The sequence below is a fragment of the Dasypus novemcinctus genome, unplaced genomic scaffold (genome assembly GCF_030445035.2).
Source record: "Dasypus novemcinctus isolate mDasNov1 unplaced genomic scaffold, mDasNov1.1.hap2 scaffold_157, whole genome shotgun sequence".
Classification (NCBI taxonomy): Eukaryota; Metazoa; Chordata; class Mammalia; order Cingulata; family Dasypodidae; genus Dasypus; species Dasypus novemcinctus.
This window is the reverse complement of record NW_026688157.1, coordinates 637,133-656,014: the sequence shown is the minus strand read 5'-3', so window position 1 is coordinate 656,014 and position 18,882 is coordinate 637,133. Positions and strand designations below refer to the sequence as shown.

The window sequence follows — 18,882 nt, the reverse complement described above, 5'->3', positions numbered from 1 at the left end:
TCCATCCGTCTACAACACATACTTTCTACTGTCTTAATGTGAAATACCTCTTCAAAGACATTTTCCAGTCTTCCATTTTGGTCTTAAAATATGGGCAATCTGTTAGTGAGAAATAAAGCAAAAACTATACGAGCCTTTTATATTTGTACTGAGCTCTGTCTACTTCCCAGTTATACTTGGGAAAAAAGAAACCATCTAAAAATCATTTGAGGCACCCTAGTTTGTTTTTTCAAAAAAAGTTAACTAAAATGCTTTACTCTAAGACATGTTTCTGCAGTTATACTAAGAATTCCTAAATCCAATACTGTGTATTTATCATTTGCTTTTCAGTATTTATTTCTGCTACTCTTTCTGCTCCTTTCATCTTCCCTGTAACAACAAAACTATGCTTCTCAGCAAAAAGTAGTAAGAGTTGGGAAAATACTAAAAGCCTGGAAATGTACAGTGACAAAAACCTCCAATCTTTGTGATTTTGCAGGTGAGTGCTGAAATATTTGGCTCCACTGATAAAAAACATACGGTCTGAAATAGTCATCTGTAAAGCGTAAAAAAAAAATCAACCACTAGAAGAATGTGTGTTCGAACCCACAAGAAGCAACAACAAAAATGAGGTCCTCGCCGGCAAAGGAAAGGAAGGACTTTGCCGACCTGTCACTGGGACGGGGACTGAAGGAAACGTTGACAGCTTCGACGATATCCCGCGGCGAGCTCTCCGCCAGCCGCCGGGGGCGGGGGAGATGGGCACCGGGAGTTTCCCGGCCGCGGCGCGCCTTTGTCCAGGTCAGCAGGTGCGGCGAAGCTGCCGGGCCAGCTCCCGGGCCCGCCGCCGGGCCGCCCCGCCCCGCGCGCCCCGCAGGACCGGCGCGTCCCCACAGCCGGGGCGGGGCCTCCGCCGCCGCTCCCGCCCGCCCGGGCCCACACAAAGGCCCGGCAGCCGGCCGAGGGGGAGCGGCCCCGCCCGCCCCGGGCCCGGCCTTACCCAGCCGCTCCGCCGCCTGCAGCCCCGGCCGCGGTCACCGGCCGCCACGCCCCGCCCCGTGGCCGCCACGGCTGCTGCTCTTGCTCCTCCCGCCGCGGCCGCCGCCGTCTCTCCCGGCACCCGCCGCCCTCGCCGCCCTCACCCCTCCCGGCGCCGCCGTAAAGCCAGCCCCGCGGTCGCCAAGCGAGCCCGGCTCCGCGCGACCCTGCGTGCGCGCGCACGCAGGGGTGGCGGTGGCGCGCTTTACGGCGGCAGCGTGAGTGCGTGACGTTTGCCTGTGGCCTCATTTCGCACGTGGCGCTGGAGAGGAGAGGTCGCGGCTGCTGGTGCTGCCGTCCGTACCGCCGCTATGAAGCGGCCGAGTGAGTGGGGTCTGGGGGCGGGCGGAGGTAGAGAAGTCCCGCTGTCTGCTGGCCGTCGGATCCACCCGGGTCCCCCGCCTCCACGGCTTGTTCTGTGCCGGAGGAGCGGGTAGGCCGGCCCCTTGTCCCAAGAGTGGATAGGCCGCTACGTCAATCCCACCGACCTGCGGGCACAATGCGCAGAAGGAAGGCTGGGCCAGAGGCTCGTGAGGAGCGTCTGAGCGAGGTTTCGGGCCCAGCCTTTCCCCTTCTGCGGCCACGTGCAGACCGGCCGGGCGGAGTGCTGAGAGTCCATCCCTACCTCGTCTTGTGATTAGTGGTTTTTGAGCGAAGCGGTTATTATTTTAGTCGAGAACGCTGTAGTGTATAGTACCAGTCTAATGTGGGGAGAGTAGGAGAGGCAAGCTTGGGTTCCACTTCGGATCAGTGAGTCATATTCTTTTAATATTTGAGAGTCACGTATATATTTTTTTCCAGCTGTCTTGATAATTCTTAATTTTAGATTTGAGGGGTAATGGCTTAAAATGAAAAGGAACACGACCTCCCTTAATGCAGTCATCAGAAACTAAACAAACTGATCATATGTGTCTAATCCTTTTGTGATGTGTTTTTTTTTTGTAGAGTTAAAGAAAGCAAGTAAACGCATGACCTGCCATAAGCGGTATAAAATCCAAAAAAAGGTAGGTGTTGAGCGCTTGGAAGAGCTACACCAATAAAAGTTGCTGTACTGATTGCTGCCCCATCTCAGACACACGGGGAAGTCTGGGTTAGTAAGCTTTAGCCTCAGAAAATAAGGGTTGAATAGGCATCTTGAGTCTAGAGCTATGAGAAAATGCACTAATTTGGTGATAAGAGAGTTCTTTACAAAAAGAGAAAACACATGGTTATTTTTGCTGTTTTATATATAATTATGCATATTGTTACTATGCCAATTAGAACTGATTTTTCTGGGTCATTTTGCAGGTATCACTAAATGGCTAGATTGTATTCGCATATGAATTCAAGTAGGAAGATGTTTTTGGAAAGTCACATCGTGTTTTCAATACAATAGGTACGGGAGCATCATAGAAAATTGAGGAAGGAAGCCAAAAAACGGGGACGGAAGAAGCCTAGGAAAGATCCAGGAGTTCCAAGCAGTGCTCCCTTCAAGGAGGCTGTTCTTCGAGAAGCTGAGCTAAGGAAACAGCAGGTAAGTTATAGTTGGTGAAATTTTCAGCGACTGTGGGTAAACTTTTTTTTTTTTTTTCAAAGCAAGGTAACATCAAATCACTGTCTTAATCTATTTCTCTTATGACTTGGACACAGCTTGAAGAACTAAAACAGCAGCAGAAACTTGACAGACAGAAGGAATTGGAAAAGAAAAGAAAACTTGAAGCTGACCTTGATGTTAAGCCTTCTAATGGGAGTCCTGTGAAGGAGGTATGATTTAGTCTCTGTAAATGAAAGGTAGAGTTCTGATATGTAAGTACATAGGCAGGCTGAGGGCTGCTGGGCCTCTTAAGGAAAAGATTGAGTTAAGGCTCTGACTGATCTGCTTAAAGTATCAATTGCAGTACCTTTTAGTCAGCCATGGAAATTAGGAAACAGGCTATAACTGTTGTACTTCTAATTTTGTGACATTTTCCCTTTGTTTTTATCATCTAGGAATTTGAGCAGCACAAAGCAAAGAAAAAAGCCAAGTTGGGCAAACAGAATCCAAAGAAGTTATACTGTCAGGAACTTAAAAAGGTATCTTAGTCTAGGTTAGTGTCTAAAAATGGTAATTAGGTTTAAAAGAAAAGAAGTATTCCTCTTTCCTGCCCCTGTGACCTTACAAAGGTGGGAGAGTTCCTCAGGAGGTTTTCTTGTCTCCTCTAAGGTTTTTCCTGTTTACATTTAGCTAAAAGAACTATTTTTTTAATTGGTTTTAAATTTTTGCAAAGGAGTGTGGTCTAAAAATGACTGTTAGACACACAAACCTTGTATCGACAGTGGTTTTTAAGGTTGAGGAAAATACTTTGGGGGTAAGCAGTGTTAAAATAAGGGTCTATAGCATGCTGTGGATACCTAAGTTAAAGTTAGTCAAGAGGGTATTGTCCTTTGGTGTAAATGCTCCTCGGCACTGCTATCCCGGACCTGCACTTTACCAAGCTCATTCCTCCCTGTGAGTAGAACCTGGTTATGCTTCTCAGCAGCTTGGCAGGCTCACGAAGGCCTAGCAAACTACAGAGGGAGGAATGTACATTCAGATATTTGGGGGGTGTTTCCACTTGGAAGAGAGGCTGAAGGCTCCTGTGTAAGCCTGTTTTACTTTTCTTGTGAGATAAGCAAAAAAACATTAGTCAGGGAAGCGGATTTCGCCCAATGGATAGGGCGTCTGCCTTCCATATGGGAGGTCCAAGGTTCAAACCCAGGGCCTCCTGACCCATGTAATGAGCTGGCCCATGCGCAGTGCTGATGTGGGCAAAGAGTGCCGTGACACGCAGGGGTGTCCCCAGTGCAGGGGAGCCCCACGTGCAAGGAGTGTGCCCCATAAGGGGAGCTGCCCAGCGTGAAAAAAGTGCAGCCTGCCCAGGAATGGCACTGCACACACACGGAGAGCTGATGCAACAAAAAGAGACACAGATTCCCACAGAAGAACACAACAGCGAGTGGACATAAAGAGCAGACAATGGGGGGGGGGGGGTAAAAATGTAAAAAAAAAAAAACAAAAAAAAAAACTTTCTTCATACAAAGTGGAGACAGGAGATCCAACTCTGAACTCACTTAAAATGGATAATGCCAGCACACTTGTGTTAAAGGTGTCCCCAGAGCAAATGATTTGGTTTTGTTTATTCTCTGCTTTGACAGGTGATTGAGGCCTCAGATGTTGTACTAGAGGTGTTGGATGCCAGAGATCCTCTTGGTTGCAGGTGTCCCCAGGTAGAAGAGGCCATTGTCCAGAGTGGACAGAAAAAGTTGGTACTTGTATTAAATAAATCAGGTGAGCAAAAGGGGTGGGTGCCCTTGGTGTCTTGCATGTGCTCTAGTGAGGTATGAGGAAAACGTCTGAACAGTCTGATTGTCACTGAAGACTGATAAGATCCAACTCTGACCTCAGTTAAACCAGTGCATGTGCTCTCTCCCTCTCAGCAGTATTGGGCCATGGGCAGAGGGTGTTTCCCACAAGTGATTCAGCTGGTTTTTGCTGTTCTTTTGCCATTCAGTACTGACCTTCTCTTATTTAAGATTGTAAGTTTCTATCTTCACCTTAATATGTGGTGTATTTTGCATAAGTGATGGCCATTGTGCAAATTTCCCCATAGGAGTTCAGGTACTAGGTAATTAGAATCTGTGTGATAAAATATTTAAATAACAGGCCTACTTGTATATCTGGGCTTGAGCAATAGGACAGGAAAGGACAGGAAAAACCAGAATGGAGCCCTGAAAGCAGAAAGTAGGAATGGTATCTAAAAATACTGTTGTGGACAGGAAATAAATAGCTGTTAGCTGAGGGTAAATTCTGGAAACAGGATTAGCTCTAGGGTTAGTAAGGTTAAAACAACCAAGAAAGGAAGGGTGAGTGGAGGATGGGGTGGGATGAGGTGGGATGAGGAAATACCACTTTGGGCTCTGTTAAGAAGATAAGGCATCATAATAGGGAGCTTTCACTATCCCTTAAAGAAAAACCTATAGTTTACCAGATCTTGCTCATTCATCTCCACCAAATGGCCAAATTGGAGCATCTGTCTTTAATTAATACCAGATCTGGTGCCAAAGGAGAATTTGGAGAGCTGGCTAAGTTATTTGGAGAAAGAATTGCCAACAGTTGTGTTCAGAGCCTCAACGAACGTGAAGGACAAAGGGAAGATAATCAAGGTACCCCTTACTGTTAGTGTGGGGAGTGTGGTTCTTACTTGGGGCTTGAAATATGATGAGTACAAAATCTTGATAGAAAAATGAAAAATTGCAAGATCCAACTCTGATTTCTTCCAAAGAGATTATTTGCAAAGCAGTAGGGCATGGTAATTAAGAGCTAGGCTCTGGAGCCAGATTGTTTGGGTTTTATCTTGTGAGGTGTCTGATGTCAAACTCATCACTTGGGATGTGTGTGCAGGTAAAGAAAAAAGCCGCTCCATTCAAAAGTGAAGTCTGCTTTGGGAAAGAGGGACTTTGGAAGCTTCTTCGAAGTTTTCAGGAGACTTACGGCAAATCCATTCAAGTTGGAGTAATTGGTGAGTTTATTCGATTCAGTGGTTATTTCTCAAGTGCCAGAGTATTTAGCTAAAAAGACTTAAATAGTTGCTGCATGATTTAATTCTTTGTTGGTACTGGACATTGTGGGGAGTTAGCTTTTGAAAATTCCTAGCCTATTTGAGTTGGTTTAATAATTCTTTGGTTACTTGAGTAAGAAACAAAGAAGCTAAGGTTGGTATTTGTGTTGAAGTGAAGATGCTTTGATCCAGCTCTGACCTTGCTTTCAATATCAGGCATACATAAAATCCAGCACTAGAAATTTTACAAATACCAGAACATAAAACCTTTTGTATCTGTGAATCCCATTTATTTGTAGGTTTCCCAAACGTGGGGAAAAGCAGCATCATCAATAGCTTAAAACAAGAACGGACATGCCATGTTGGTGTATCTATGGGGCTTACGAGGTAAGTTGAGCTCTTCTGTAAATGGCAGTATTTTAGTGTAAATGTCCATATATAATTTTACTCTGGGTATCTTGAGAAAGACAGCGTTCTATTTTTTCTTTAAAGCGTTCAGTAAAATGAAGAGTGTGAAACCAGTGCTAGGCTTTGGGAAGATTTGATTTGAGTGGGACAGCTGCCCACAATATAGTTTGAAAGACAAATAGATTCAGAAAGAGTAAAGCTGCCTCAGAGGAAGCGATAGCTGAAATGAATCAAAGTTTGCCAAAACTTTGTTTGCCAAAGAGGGAAAAAATATTAATGGTAGAAGAAACCGCATGTTAGGTCTATAAATAAGGTATAACATGGAGTTATTTCTCTTTAGAGGGGGAGGGCACACTGGGTTTCAGATAAATAAGAAGCAAATGATGATAAACTGGATCTGACTGACTGTGCTGAGTTTGTTCAATCCAACCCTGAGCTTCATGTTCTGTCTCTTGCCCCCTAAATGAATTGGTGGCCCCTTTGATTACCATTTCTCTTTTTCCAGGAGCATGCAGATTGTCCCTTTGGACAAACAGATCACAATCATAGACAGCCCCACCTTGATCGTGTCTCCATTTAACTCTGCCTCTGCACTTGCACTGAGAAGTCCTGCAAGTATTGAAGTGATAAAACCAGTGGAGGCTGCTAATGCCATCCTGTCCCAGGCTGACACACGGCAGGTAAAGGAACCCCTCTTTGTGCACCTCGCCACCATTTCATCTTTACTGGCAGAATATAATTCTGATATTTGGTGTTTGGTCCTAAAAGTCTCATTATGTTTGATCCTCCTAGAACTATAACACATAACAAAAATTGTACAGGTGCTTGCTACTTGTGATGAACTAAATTTCAACTTAAGCATCTCTTTTCAATAGCTTTATCAAGATATAACTCATAAACCATACAGTCCACCCAAATTCAGTAGTTTTTAGTGTATTCAGAGTTGTGCAACTATCACAATAAATTTTAGAACATTTCATCACCTCAGAAAGAAACTCTGCCCATTTCCAGTTAATCCCCATCTTCCCCTAGCCTCCATCTCTAGTCATCTTCTGATTTGTCTATGGATTGGCCTATTAGACATTTGGTGTCAGCAGAATCATATAACACATGCCCTTTTGTGACTTTGTTTTGCTTAATGTGTTTTCAGGGTTCGTGCATGTAGCATGAATCAGTACTTCATTCCTTTTTGTGGCTGAGTAGTATTCCATTGTATGTATATAAACTACATTTGGTTATCCATCCAGTTGATTCCGGACATTTGACCATCACTAATCATGCTGCTGTGAATACTTGTACAAGTTTTTGTATGGGTGTGTTTTTTTCTCTTGGATATGTTCCTAGGAATAGAATTGCTGGGGCAAATTGTAACAGTTTAACTCCCTGTGTTCTTCAGAGGCTATACCATTTTATATTACCATTAGCAGTGAATGATGTTGCCAATTTTTCTATATCCTTGCCAACACTTGTCCTTTTCCCTTTTTGATCACAGTGACCTTAGTGGAAGGGAAGTACTATCCCATTGTGATTTCAATTTGCATTTCCCTAAATATCTTATAATGGTATTTTTTGGAGAAAGGACTGTATTCAGATCCTTTGCCCCTTTTTAATTGGGGCTATTTGCCTTTTTATTATGTTGTGTTCTTTATATATTCTAGGTACAAATCTACCTTACCAGATAGTAATTTTAAAATATTTTTTCCATTCTTTTGGTGGTCTTCCACTTTCTTGACGATGTCCTTCAATACAAAATATAATTTTGATGAAGTCCAAATTATTTTCTTGATTCATTGTGCTTTTGACGTCACATCTAAGAAATCATTGTCTAACCCAAGGTAGTAAGATTTACCCCTGTTTTATTCCAAAAATTTCATAATTTTAGTTCCATGGTCACTTTGAGTTAATTTTTGTGTATAGCATGAGGAAGGGGTTCAGCTTCATTTATTTGCACAAAAATAATCCAGACTTTTGTTGAAAAGTCTCTTCCTTTCCTCCTTGAATTATCTTGGCATCCTCATCAAAAGGCAATTGACCGTAAATGTTAGGGTTTATTTCTGGACTCTGAATTGTCTTTTTCCAAGCTATACGTCTTCTTAATGTCAGTACCACAATGTTAGAAACATTCTGAGTTTTTCTTACTTTTACATTATATCAGATGAGTGACAGTTTGTTTTTGTTTTTTAAGGTAGTACTGAAATTTACTGTTCCAGACTATAAGAATTCCTTAGAGTTTTTTACTTCACTTGCTCAGAGAAGAGGACTGCATCTTAAAGGTGGAAGCCCAAATGTAGAAGGTGCTGCCAAACTGCTATGGTCTGAATGGACAGGGTAAGGCATCTTTATATTGACCTTTTCATGCCCATATAGAATAGTGGAACTGATTTTTTTGACAAATTGGTTTTTAATTCTAGGGCCACCTTAGGCTTCTATTGTCAGCCCCCTACATCCTGGAGTCCTTCCCCACATTTTAATGAGCGTATTGTGGCAAACATGAAGTTGGGCTTTAATCTGGAAGAACTTGAAAAGAATAATGCACACAGCATTCAAGGTGAACAAGACTTGTGTGTTGCTGATGTCTCCATTGGCTGACAGGCCAGAAAGGGTCTCATCTGTTTACAAGGGCTATCTTCCTTTCCTAGCCATCAGGGGCCCTCGTTTAGCCAGTAGCATCCTTTTCCAGTCTTCGGGTCTGACAAATGGAATAATAGAGGAAAAGGACATACCTGAGGAATTGCCTAAACACAAAGAGAGGGAGCAGGAGAAGGACGAGGAGGACAAGGACACTGACCAGGAAAGTGGTGGTGGTGAAGAAGCTGATGTAAGTGCATTCTCCGTGAGTTTTTTAAAAGCCAAAGTAAGTTTTCCGTCATTGTAGTATATGAAAAATGGGAAGCAACTGAAGGTGGGAAGTATTTTGTACTAGAAAATACTCAATAAGTATTTTCTTATTAGTAATACTAATACTAGTATTAGTATTAGTACTAGACTAGAAAGACTGCTCAATAAGTTATGGAAGCATTACTCCTAAAAAGTTCTGTTCAGGCACTTTTAGCTCAACTAATTCAACTATTCAGAAAGATACACAGATTAAATGACATAGTCAAGGTTTCCTTATTAACAAACAGGAAAAATGTTTAATACTTTTCATATCTCAACAAACAAAACTCCATATTTTTTTTACCTTTAGCATTAATATAGTACCAACTTTGACTTTGCTGCAAAAACATTAGTGATGTTAACTATAGTCCATAAATTACATTAGGTATATATATATATCACTAAGTTGTTAACTTTGTAGTAGAAAAATATTCCTGTACTTATATTAACCATAATCTCCCATCTACTATGGAAATTATTAAACATTCCCTATACCATCCTCCAGCTGTCTTCCACCTGTTATAATCCAGCACTGTTTTTTTCTCCAAGGAAAAGAACACAGACCTGTTCCCTCCAGAAGAGATACAGGAGGCACTGCCTGAGGAATCTAAATCAGGTGAGCCTAGGGTGGAGGAATTTTTTCTAATAGCAGCAAAGCATAAAATCACTTTCACTGTTGTTTGTTTCATTTTTGTTTTTGACCCCATTTTTGTTTTTGACCCCACTTTGCTTCCAATGTAGATGAGCAGTTGTATAATCAAGAAGCAAGTGATGTCTTCAGTAAAATGCCCGAAGAGGAAGATGACACTTATGACTTCAGTACAGACTATGTATAACAGAGCCTCGTCCTCTGTAAGAAGTTTTCTCAACATTTTGAGCAGACCACAAAACTGTCCTATTATGTATAATATACCAATGTTATGCTCTGACATAAGCTGTGTAAATTTTGTGAATACATATCATGAGGTACTTATTAAAAGAACCAAGTAATTTAGACTTATGAATTCTGTAAAAAACTCATCTCTGGAAGCAAAAAATCAGAAATTGAAAAAAACTTTTTATTTACAGATTTACAGACCAGGCCACAATCTTTACAATCTTTCACAAGATTAAACCAAGCAGCAGTTTTTAGGCTAGGTGTACCAGCTAGCTGTATCAATCCATTCCTCCCATATTAAGAAAACACTTGGTAAAGCAGATGGAGACATATTTCTGGTTGATCTGGGAGGCTGACTACAAGACTGGGCGTAGGGCAGCTCGTTATATTTATCCAGCTGAAGAGCCCAAGCAGCTATGTTCTATCTTCCAGAACTTCCTGAGAAATGCTAGTCACTTAAAAATTTTACTTTATATTTTGAGATGTCCATGTGTCTTCGAATTAGGCTGAATTTGCCTGTTGGATCTGGGATATACCATTTTTCCCAAATATCAGAATATGAAGCAGTTCTTCCCCATGGTTTAAAGTGCCCGTTCCAGTGGAGTAACTTGGCAGCCTTTACAAACTGAGGTGAATATCGTTTTCCAGCACTGGAGCCTTACCATTGAGAAAAAATGATTGTACCAGTCAGTCACAAGGCAATGCCAAACAGATTGTGCAGAAAACATAAGAGAACCTGGAGCTACCCCATCCCTGAAGCTAAAGTTAAGACAGTTTTAAAGTCATTAGCTTAGGTCTTTGGCTAATTCTTTCTACTTACCAAGGTGGCGGACATTCCACATTGGGTCAATGGTGGAGTGCTGTTGATAAAATACGATCAGCAGAGGAGGTGTTGTGATGCTGCCAGCCAGCGTTCTGCTATACAGTCCCTCTCTTGAGACAAATAATGTAAGCTATTAGTCAAGACTGCTGACAGTGCCCTGGATTGAAATACAAGTGTTTTTACATCTAGGCTAGTATGTACTTACTCTACATTGAGTTTCATCCACTTTTCCAGCTGGTTGGTTATATTTTGCCTTTTCCATTCTGTCAGGTTTGCAACAAAAACTCCAGGGTTAAATGAGCAGGTACTGGCTTTCATGGAAAGCTTACGGATCCTTTCCTTTTTATAGTCAAGATAGCCAATGTAATTGTACTAAAAACAAAATGGGATATATGTTTACTGTTTCAAACAAGTTTTACAGTCAGTGAAGGAAAGAAAGTTGAAACTGCAAAAGCCTTTATATAAAGCAAAAGTGACATTGGGGATTCCAAGTTCATCAAGTCACATGTTCAAGGAGAGTTATGTTGTCAAGTCCATGAACTAACCGAAAGGATAGCAGACTTGAGTTTTGGGATGGAATAATTGAGAAAATGTAAAAGGCAGCAAGGAAGAGTAAAAGTTCCCTGAATTTGCCACCTTTTTCTGTTAACCTGTATTATGAAGGAGGAATGTGTACAATGAGTAATAAGTAATTCACCTGATTTCCTGCTCCTCGGATGATAACTTTTGTAGAAGTTGAATCACAATCTTCTGAAAATGCAGCTGCATGTCCTGGCTTTAGTGGTGTATTGTAAAGGGCAAAAATATCACCTGAAATAGGGTGTGATATTAATTTCCAGTTACCTCAAGATTCCCTGCTCCCACGGCTCCCTACAAGGTGCTCTTTAATAGAATACCAGAAATAAATTAACTGCTACAGCTTGTACTCTGGATGGAGAAGAGCATGATATTTTTTGGTACCTTGTACAATTACGTCATCATCCATATATATGGCCTTCTTTGCACTGGGAACCAGAATTGGCAAATAGAACCTCGCGAAGGTTAACTGTAGACAAGGAAACAACAGTCATTGGCAAAGTATAGGTCAGTGACTGTTCTTTTATTTACATAGAAATTTCCAGCATGCTCTCAGGACTCATGCAGGAGAAGATGGCTGAAGGACTACTAAACTGCCCAGGCTTGGTCTCCAGGAATTGTCTACAGCTATCCAGATATTCCAGTTGTTTCTTAATAATTCTCCCAAGTACAAAGATGTACAGAACTCACTGGTTTTACAGATTCTCCCTGGTTAGGATCTTCCTTTACTTTCCCTTCCAGAAGTCGGGTGTCAAAGTTCACAATTTTATACCTGATGTTTTTCAGGGAGCCACTGTTGAGCCAGGACCTGTTGAAGATAAAGCACCAAATTTAAACAATCATGTCCCCAAACCATAACCTTGCCTTTGTGCCTTCCACTGAGGGCACAGTGTAAAAAACAGTATAAAAAAGGATACCCAGCCAGTGTCTTTGAACCCTTTCACCTCTCTTTAGTTTTGCATCTAAAATGAGGGTGTTCCCACCAGTGCCATCCTGAACCAAGAGTCTATAGCTATGCTGCTCACATCAAACTCATATTTGGGATCATCCTTCCAACACAAAAACTGCTGTAGAGAGATTACAGAATTGAGAACATCCCAAAATTGGGAATCAGCTTCGCTTCCTTAATTCACACTGATGACCCTCAGCAATTTCTCCACTGGAGTCGAAGGGAACTGCCCAGGGAAAAGCCAATGTTTCCTCAAGAGTTAATTGCACATTTTTCCTAGGGCCATTTCAAAACACTGAATCAACACTTAAATGTTTTTGCAGTCTATTTTAGTGCCATGTTGGTTCTATATTTTTTTAGATGGGTTATGAGGTTTTTTAAGGAAAAATAATTCATCATAGCCCCCCCACTGAAGGCATTGCCTTCCCTAAACATGAAATGTGGAGAAAGCCTTAAGGGCAGAAATGTTTTAGAACGCTGACAGCCTTTTAACCCACAGGACAAGCTGTTTCTTTAAACTAACTCTGTAGCTCTTCAGAGTATTTTCAAAACATGGATGAAACTGTCCATCAGATTTTATTTCCATTCATCACAACAGTTATAGTTGCAAAGACCATTTACTGAGCGATTACTTGTGATAGGTGTATATTTTCTCATTTATTTCACACCAGTCCTTTAAGTTGGGTATTTTTTTCACCTAATATTTTTAGATGAGGAAATGGGCTCAGAGGGTTTGGGTTACGTTCCCCATTCACTTGGTTTGTGGGCCAGGATTTGGATCAGGGTCTAGTGTGTACAACTTTACTACCTTGCCATTCCTCCCAAGTCCCTTCCTACCCTAGACCAGGGTTACTCAGATAATGTCTATGAGATAATGAGCTTGTGCCAGAATACATACATCAACATACTGCTTTCTTCACTGAGAAAGTCTCATTACCAAAAATTATCAACTGAATTTAACATTGTGCAAACTGACACCATTGATTTACATTCTGGCACAAGTTCCTTATATTGCTTCTATCATGGGATAAAATCAAATAGAAAAAACGTCATATTTGCAGTTTGTATGTAGTATAAACTCAGCTGTTTAGAAGAAACACAGGAAAAAATGGCAACCCAACTGCTCTAGCATATCCTCTGAAAGCAGAGTCATCAGCCCCAGAGAACTCACCGGAGATGGTCCACTGTCTCATTGAGCGTAACAATGTAGAAGATCACACTGGAGTGAGTGTTGTGCTGAATGCTGTTCATGGCCGCAATGGCACCCCCAAGCCTGTCTTCAGATGCTGCAATGACCACAGGAATCTCCTCTTGTCTCCCATCTATGACATGTCGGGGAGCGTTTGGGAGAAAGTCTATAGGCTGAAGCCCCATAACTCCTGAATCTGCAAAGAAAACACACAAGAACGGCAATTATTCAAACAACCTGATGAGCTTTTTCCAGAGAGCCCAAGGCATGGACAAGGTAAGGTGAGGATGATGGTCCTGTTTACCTCATTTTCAACCCCATTTGGACATGAGCCATATGGCCCAGAAATAGTGTGTTTTCCTGTATCTAACTTAACTTTTTGAACAGCAGTAAAAACATTTTTTAAAAATATGCTGATAGCAATCTGATAATACTGGTGGGAGTATAACAGAACCTTTCTGGAATGTGTTTTGGCAATTTGTATGCAGAACCTTAACCAGGCTCATGGCCTGTGACCAAATAATTCCCTGTGCTGCCCTTCTTAAAGACAAAAATCTGAATTGTAGCCAAAAAGCATATTTTTATTTGTAATTATAAAAACCTAGAAACAGACTAAATCAGTGTTTTTCAAATCATGTATTATGTCCCATGAACAGGCATGAAATCAATTTAGTGAGTCACAGTCAACTTGAATAGGAAAATGTCTCCTGGATTGCAATAGAAAATTGAATTAGAATCGAAAATATCAGTGCACTGCACATGGCAAGTACAAGTACTGTTCTGTGAACCTTTTTGCCTTTTACAATATATTCATTTATTTACTCATTCATTCAATACTGAGTACCTACTGTGTGCCAGACACTTATTCTAGGTACTGGGGTTACAATCATGAATAAAACACAAATCCCTACCATAATGGAAGGTAGACATATAATGAACAAATAGATGTGTGTGTGTTCTGTATATAACACCTTATTGTGGGATCACCATCAAAAAACGTTTGCAAGTCATTGTAACAAAGGAAGTTTTTCCTGTGGAAATATTTACTTAAACTATATATCATTAAAATTATATATGAAGAATTTTTACTATCATGGTGACATACTTAGAATATAATTACATGGAAAAACATGTCATATGTACAGTTTATATGTAGTATAATTTCAATTGTACTGAAATATATTCAGAAAAAAAGACTGGATGAGACTAAACCAAAATTTTAACACCAGTGAATGCCAGGTGATGAAATCATTCATTCAGTTAATATTTACTGAGCACCTCCAACACACCAGCTACCGTTCAGTCATAGGAGATAAAGCAGCGAACAAAACTGCCCTTGTGGAGCTTGAATGCTATTTCCATTTTTCATAAATTTTTTTACGAGGTAATATGCATTACTTTATACATATACACATACAAATACACATACACACTCACATTGTTAAAAACATGATACCAGCACTCAGGGAAAGCTGTTATGCTCTTCCTGCTCTGGCAACTATGGTAGATGATCATCCAAAAATGACTTTTGACAAACACCCTCAAGCCTCAAACATCCCTCAATACCAAGGCAAAACAGTATGAAGAACTAATTTAAAATAACTGGCAATCACAATAAAGTGACTATTTTGATTAGATCACAAGGTATTATGGTTTTATTCTACAGTTCCACAGGTTAAAGAAAAGTAATGGGAGCGAATGTGGCTCAAGCAGCTGAGTGCCTGCTTCCCACAGGGGAGGTCCTGGGTTCAGTTTTCAGTGCCTCCTAAAATAACAAGCAAAACATGAAAAAACCAACTTAGGTGCTGATGTGGCTCAGTGGTTGAGCTCTAGGCTTCCCACACGAGGTCCTGGGTTCAAGCCCCAGCCCCCAGTACCTTAAAAAAAAACAACAAAAAAAAAGACTGACACTCCAGTAAAGAGCAGGCATCAAACATCAGCCTGTTTCACCTGTCTCCATCTTTTGAAGCCCTGCCCAGCTGAAGTGTAAGCAGATGGCAGCCCACAGAGGCTCACCTACTGTCTTAGCTTTGGTGAGAAGGAATAAGCAGCTCACACCATTGGGAAATGACTGCACAAGAGGGAGAAGAAAAGTAGGGGATGCCACAGAAGCATAGTGAGTACCCACCATGCTTTTTCCTAGAACCACTAACAGCTTTTGTAAGGCTGAGAAGCAAACTCTTTTCCTTTAATATAATAAAACAGGATATGGGACATGGGGAACGCCAGGTCTTCGACGGGTGCCAAGGCATTCATTAGTAAAAGCTGTCATACCTGAAACCTCATTCCTTAGCAAACTGCTCAGGCCGAGGAAGTTATGGTGCAAAACTACTAAGAAGAGCACCACAGCCAGGACCAGGATGATGATGTTTACTGGAACAGAAAAGGCAAAAAAACCTGCATTATGTCTCTCTACCTTGTGACCAGGTATATGAGCAATATAACTTGCAGAAAGAGCATACCTTTACGGAATGACATCTTTCTCTTCTGTTTCACATAAGCATTAGTTATCAACCCTACAAAACAAAAACAAATCCCGGAAGTGTTAAGTACATGAGAATGGCTGTAGAGATGCTTAAATGCTTTTTATTCAGTAGAAACAAGTTCATATGATATTTTCTGCCAGGAATTCTATTTTTTTTTACATTTTATTTTATTTTTAAAGAAGATTTAGATTCCATAAATGATACATTGAAAATATAGGAAGAGTCCCAGATACCCCAAGCCCTTCCCCACAGGAATTCATTTTGAATTGTTTCCAAGAACCTAATTTAATCTGAATTCACAACTTTTTAAAAATGGTAGTCACAACAATAAAATACTTTCAAATAACTTGGGGAAATATATAGTCTTAGAAGTGTATAAGAACCAGCCTTATCATTCATCAGATGCAAAGAGATGAACTGCAAAAGAAATTCTGAGAGGAATACCTGAGGTCTAACCACTAGAGAAACATTTTCCCAATGAGTTTTTACTTCATATTGCTAGTTAAATTAGCTCTGAACTCAGATGTCTATGACCAAGTTATCTGAAGTCTTGGCCTCACAGTACAAAAACATCCCTGTTCCAAGTCATAGCTCATTCAGATTTAATAGGAAGGTCCTATGAAAAGAAGAATATGTTCCAGATTCACTTAAAACTACAAAGCTACAAGAGAAACATAGTTATAAAAATTCACAAAATCCAATCTTGCTATCAAATATTAAAAGTACTATTCTCCAAAATAAAAAATCTGCTAATAGCAAAAATGAGCTTCTTCCAGGAGCTTCATCTTATCTTTTCTGCTTTCTCTCCTGTTACTATGGATCAAGTGATCCCATGAAAGGCCATTCCACAGGTGCTCTGCATCCATCCTGTAATTGGATGCGCAGCAGCAACATCAACCTCTTTCCCTCTGCCAGATCACACCCATCAGTATACTATTAGCTCTTCCAGTTAATTAAAAAAAAAAACACTTCCCTTCACACACACACCCAGATGACCTACACTCATTTCTCTGCTCCCCTCACTATAAAAGGTTTTAAAGTCTCTAGCCTCACTTCTCCCATTCTGTTTTTGTTTTTTTTTTAAGGTTTATTTATTTCTCTCCCCTTCCACCCTGTTGTCTGCTCTCTGCATCCATTCACTGTGTTCTTCTGCGGCCGCTTGCAATATCCGGCGGCACTGGGAAATTGCGTCTCTTTTTTGTTGTGTCATCTTGCTGCATCAGCTCTCTGTGTGTGCAGAGCCATTCCTGGATGGGCTGCGCTTTTTTCACGTGGAGCAGCTCTCCTTACAGGGCGCACTCTTTGTGTGGCACGGCATTCCTTGCGCACCGCAGCACTGTGCGTGGGCCAGCTTACCACACGGGTCAGGAGGCCCTGGGGATCGAACCCTGGACCCTCCATATGGTAGACGGACGCTCTATCAGTTGAGCCACGTCTGCTTCCCCCATTCTCTTTAACCTCCTTCAACCAAACTTCTGTCCCTGCTGCTCCATTCAAATCATTCTGAAGGTCACCAAAAATGAAGCTCATCTTTTCTATCATCTGCTTATTCATTCTCTCAGTGGCAGTCAGCAGAATTGACCACCCCATTCTCAATTATGAAACTATCTCATTCATTTCTTGATTTATTTCTCCCCCCAGTAGAATGTAAGCTCCCTGAGAACGGACTTCAATGAAAGTTTCTTGAAGTATCCCACCACCTAACGCCATGTCTGGCAAAAGGAAGTAGGTACATGATATTTATCAAATGATCTTGCTTATCTAGGTGCAAAGCGGTTCTCAGCTCAGAAAGAGAATGCAATCTTTAGTAATCATCAAAAATTCAAACCTAAGGAAAATTATGGATTCCAATGGAACTCTCTCAAACAAAATGGGCAATTTTCCTTTTCCACCCTATCTTTATAGCTCAAATACTGTAAAATCGCCACAGCAACTGCCATCCTGTGAAGTGCATTTAAAGAGGGACAGCTGAGGGATATGTCTATTTAATATACAAGCCATTTAGAAAGTCTGTTCAAACACACCAAGAAATACAGATATAGCATCACAGTGAAACAGTATAAACTCCAGCCCACCCCTCTGTGTTTCTGTCCTCTCCCACATGCTTGGCTCCTTCTGAGATCACAACACTCAAACGTGTCTGCATTTTACTCTGGTCTCTGCCATGCTGAAAGGTCGAAAGGCATTGAGGACAGATAAACTTTCTCCTACCACTTCATCTGGCGAGCTCCTACTTGATTCGGAGGTTCAGGGGCGCCTTCCCCAACTCCCACGTTGAGCTGCACCTCCCCTGAGCTCCCACATCTGAACTTTCCTACCCCAGGGCTAAACCAGGTATCAAGTATTTCTAGGGTTCTGTGGCAGTCTCCCTTGACATACTCCAGGCTCCAAGGAGGCAAGGGCCTCGTCTTAGTCAAAACAGAAGCATCGGTCCATTGCCTGGCACAGAGAAGGTATCGTGAAGGCTGGCAAAACACCACCCCCTGCTCTGGGAGTCCCTAGAATCCCATTGACTGTGGCTAACCCTGCCATGTAACACAGAAGAGGCCAGAGGGCGAGCCGGGACCCACGAGCCCGAGTTCTCGAGAACGGTTTCTCTCTGAAACGTGGACACCTCGTCTAGCTCACGGTAATGGAGGAGGGCTTAAACTTTTGAGATATACACCAACCGCGAGAAAGGGATAGAGCGAACCTTTAGCTGGCGTCTGTCCGAACGACCAAGCGGTTGGCCAGACTTTAGGACCCCCCAGGGCGGGGGCTCTCGGTAAGGACGCTAGGGACTCCAACCTCTCGAGGATGTGGCCTGGGGTGGTCCCCCTAAAATCTAGACGTCAACAGGACCCCTAACGCTCAGGGGTGACCAGGAGGTCGTGTGACGCTCCGCGAATCCCCCACGTCCGGACAGATCCGGGGTTAGGTCTCCAGCCAGCCGTTCCCCTCAGAGGATCGTCGCGGCCGCCCCTACCTGCAGTCGGAGGAGTTGCCGCCGCTGCCCGCGCCCCGGCCCGCCCCGCCAGCTCAGCGCCCGCCCCGCAGGCCCCGGGACTCGGCTCGCCGCCAGGCCGCCCCCGTCCCCTGCACTCCCGGCCGAGCCTTGACTCCCTATCGCTCTGCGGTCACCACG

The 18,882-nt window shown here is 42.2% G+C and overlaps 3 protein-coding genes and 3 non-coding genes across 9 annotated transcripts in view; 4 read left to right on the top strand and 2 right to left on the bottom strand.

Moving 5' to 3' along the window:
* PBRM1 (polybromo 1) overlaps positions 1–1,145 on the bottom strand; it is a 196,262-nt gene extending 195,117 nt beyond the window's left edge. Inside the window, exon 1 of the mRNA XM_058292596.2 lies at positions 980–1,145. The gene's annotated coding sequence lies outside the window, so the exon portion shown is untranslated. The remainder of the gene's footprint in view (positions 1–979) is intronic.
* A 43-nt stretch (positions 1,146–1,188) lies between these two features.
* Positions 1,189–9,858, top strand: GNL3 (G protein nucleolar 3). Its single transcript, XM_004464436.5, has 15 exons — positions 1,189–1,341; positions 1,963–2,021; positions 2,393–2,530; positions 2,647–2,760; positions 2,986–3,069; positions 4,171–4,303; positions 5,066–5,178; positions 5,417–5,534; positions 5,873–5,960; positions 6,487–6,661; positions 8,167–8,309; positions 8,393–8,529; positions 8,621–8,799; positions 9,408–9,474; positions 9,600–9,858. The coding sequence occupies exons 1-15, from the start codon at positions 1,329–1,331 to the stop codon at positions 9,692–9,694; spliced, it is 1,656 nt and encodes a 551-aa protein (XP_004464493.1). The 5' UTR covers positions 1,189–1,328; the 3' UTR covers positions 9,695–9,858.
* Positions 4,351–4,427, top strand: LOC111765593 (small nucleolar RNA SNORD19). Its single transcript, XR_002797891.1, has one exon. It is a non-coding gene; the product is annotated as a small nucleolar RNA SNORD19 (small nucleolar RNA).
* LOC111765589 (small nucleolar RNA SNORD19B) lies at positions 5,218–5,297 on the top strand. The gene has a single exon (XR_002797887.1). It is a non-coding gene; the product is annotated as a small nucleolar RNA SNORD19B (small nucleolar RNA).
* LOC111765588 (small nucleolar RNA SNORD69) lies at positions 6,350–6,426 on the top strand. The gene has a single exon (XR_002797886.1). It is a non-coding gene; the product is annotated as a small nucleolar RNA SNORD69 (small nucleolar RNA).
* Positions 9,859–9,895: 37 nt separating the features above from the next.
* On the bottom strand, positions 9,896–18,789 carry GLT8D1 (glycosyltransferase 8 domain containing 1). Of its 4 annotated transcripts, none has more exons than XM_004464435.3 (10): positions 18,724–18,789; positions 15,735–15,788; positions 15,547–15,645; positions 13,255–13,468; positions 11,825–11,942; positions 11,519–11,603; positions 11,256–11,368; positions 10,764–10,930; positions 10,556–10,668; positions 9,896–10,392 (listed from the first exon to the last, which is right to left on the bottom strand). In XM_004464435.3, the coding sequence occupies exons 2-10, from the start codon at positions 15,748–15,750 to the stop codon at positions 10,184–10,186; spliced, it is 1,134 nt and encodes a 377-aa protein (XP_004464492.1). In that variant the 5' UTR covers positions 15,751–15,788; positions 18,724–18,789; the 3' UTR covers positions 9,896–10,183. The 4 variants fall into 4 exon arrangements, with proteins under 4 accessions (XP_004464492.1, XP_004464491.1, XP_012382978.1 ...); XM_004464434.5 differs by having other exon boundaries at positions 18,451–18,753; XM_012527524.4 differs by lacking the exon at positions 18,724–18,789 and adding an exon at positions 17,970–17,988.
* Positions 18,790–18,882: the final 93 nt, after the last annotated feature.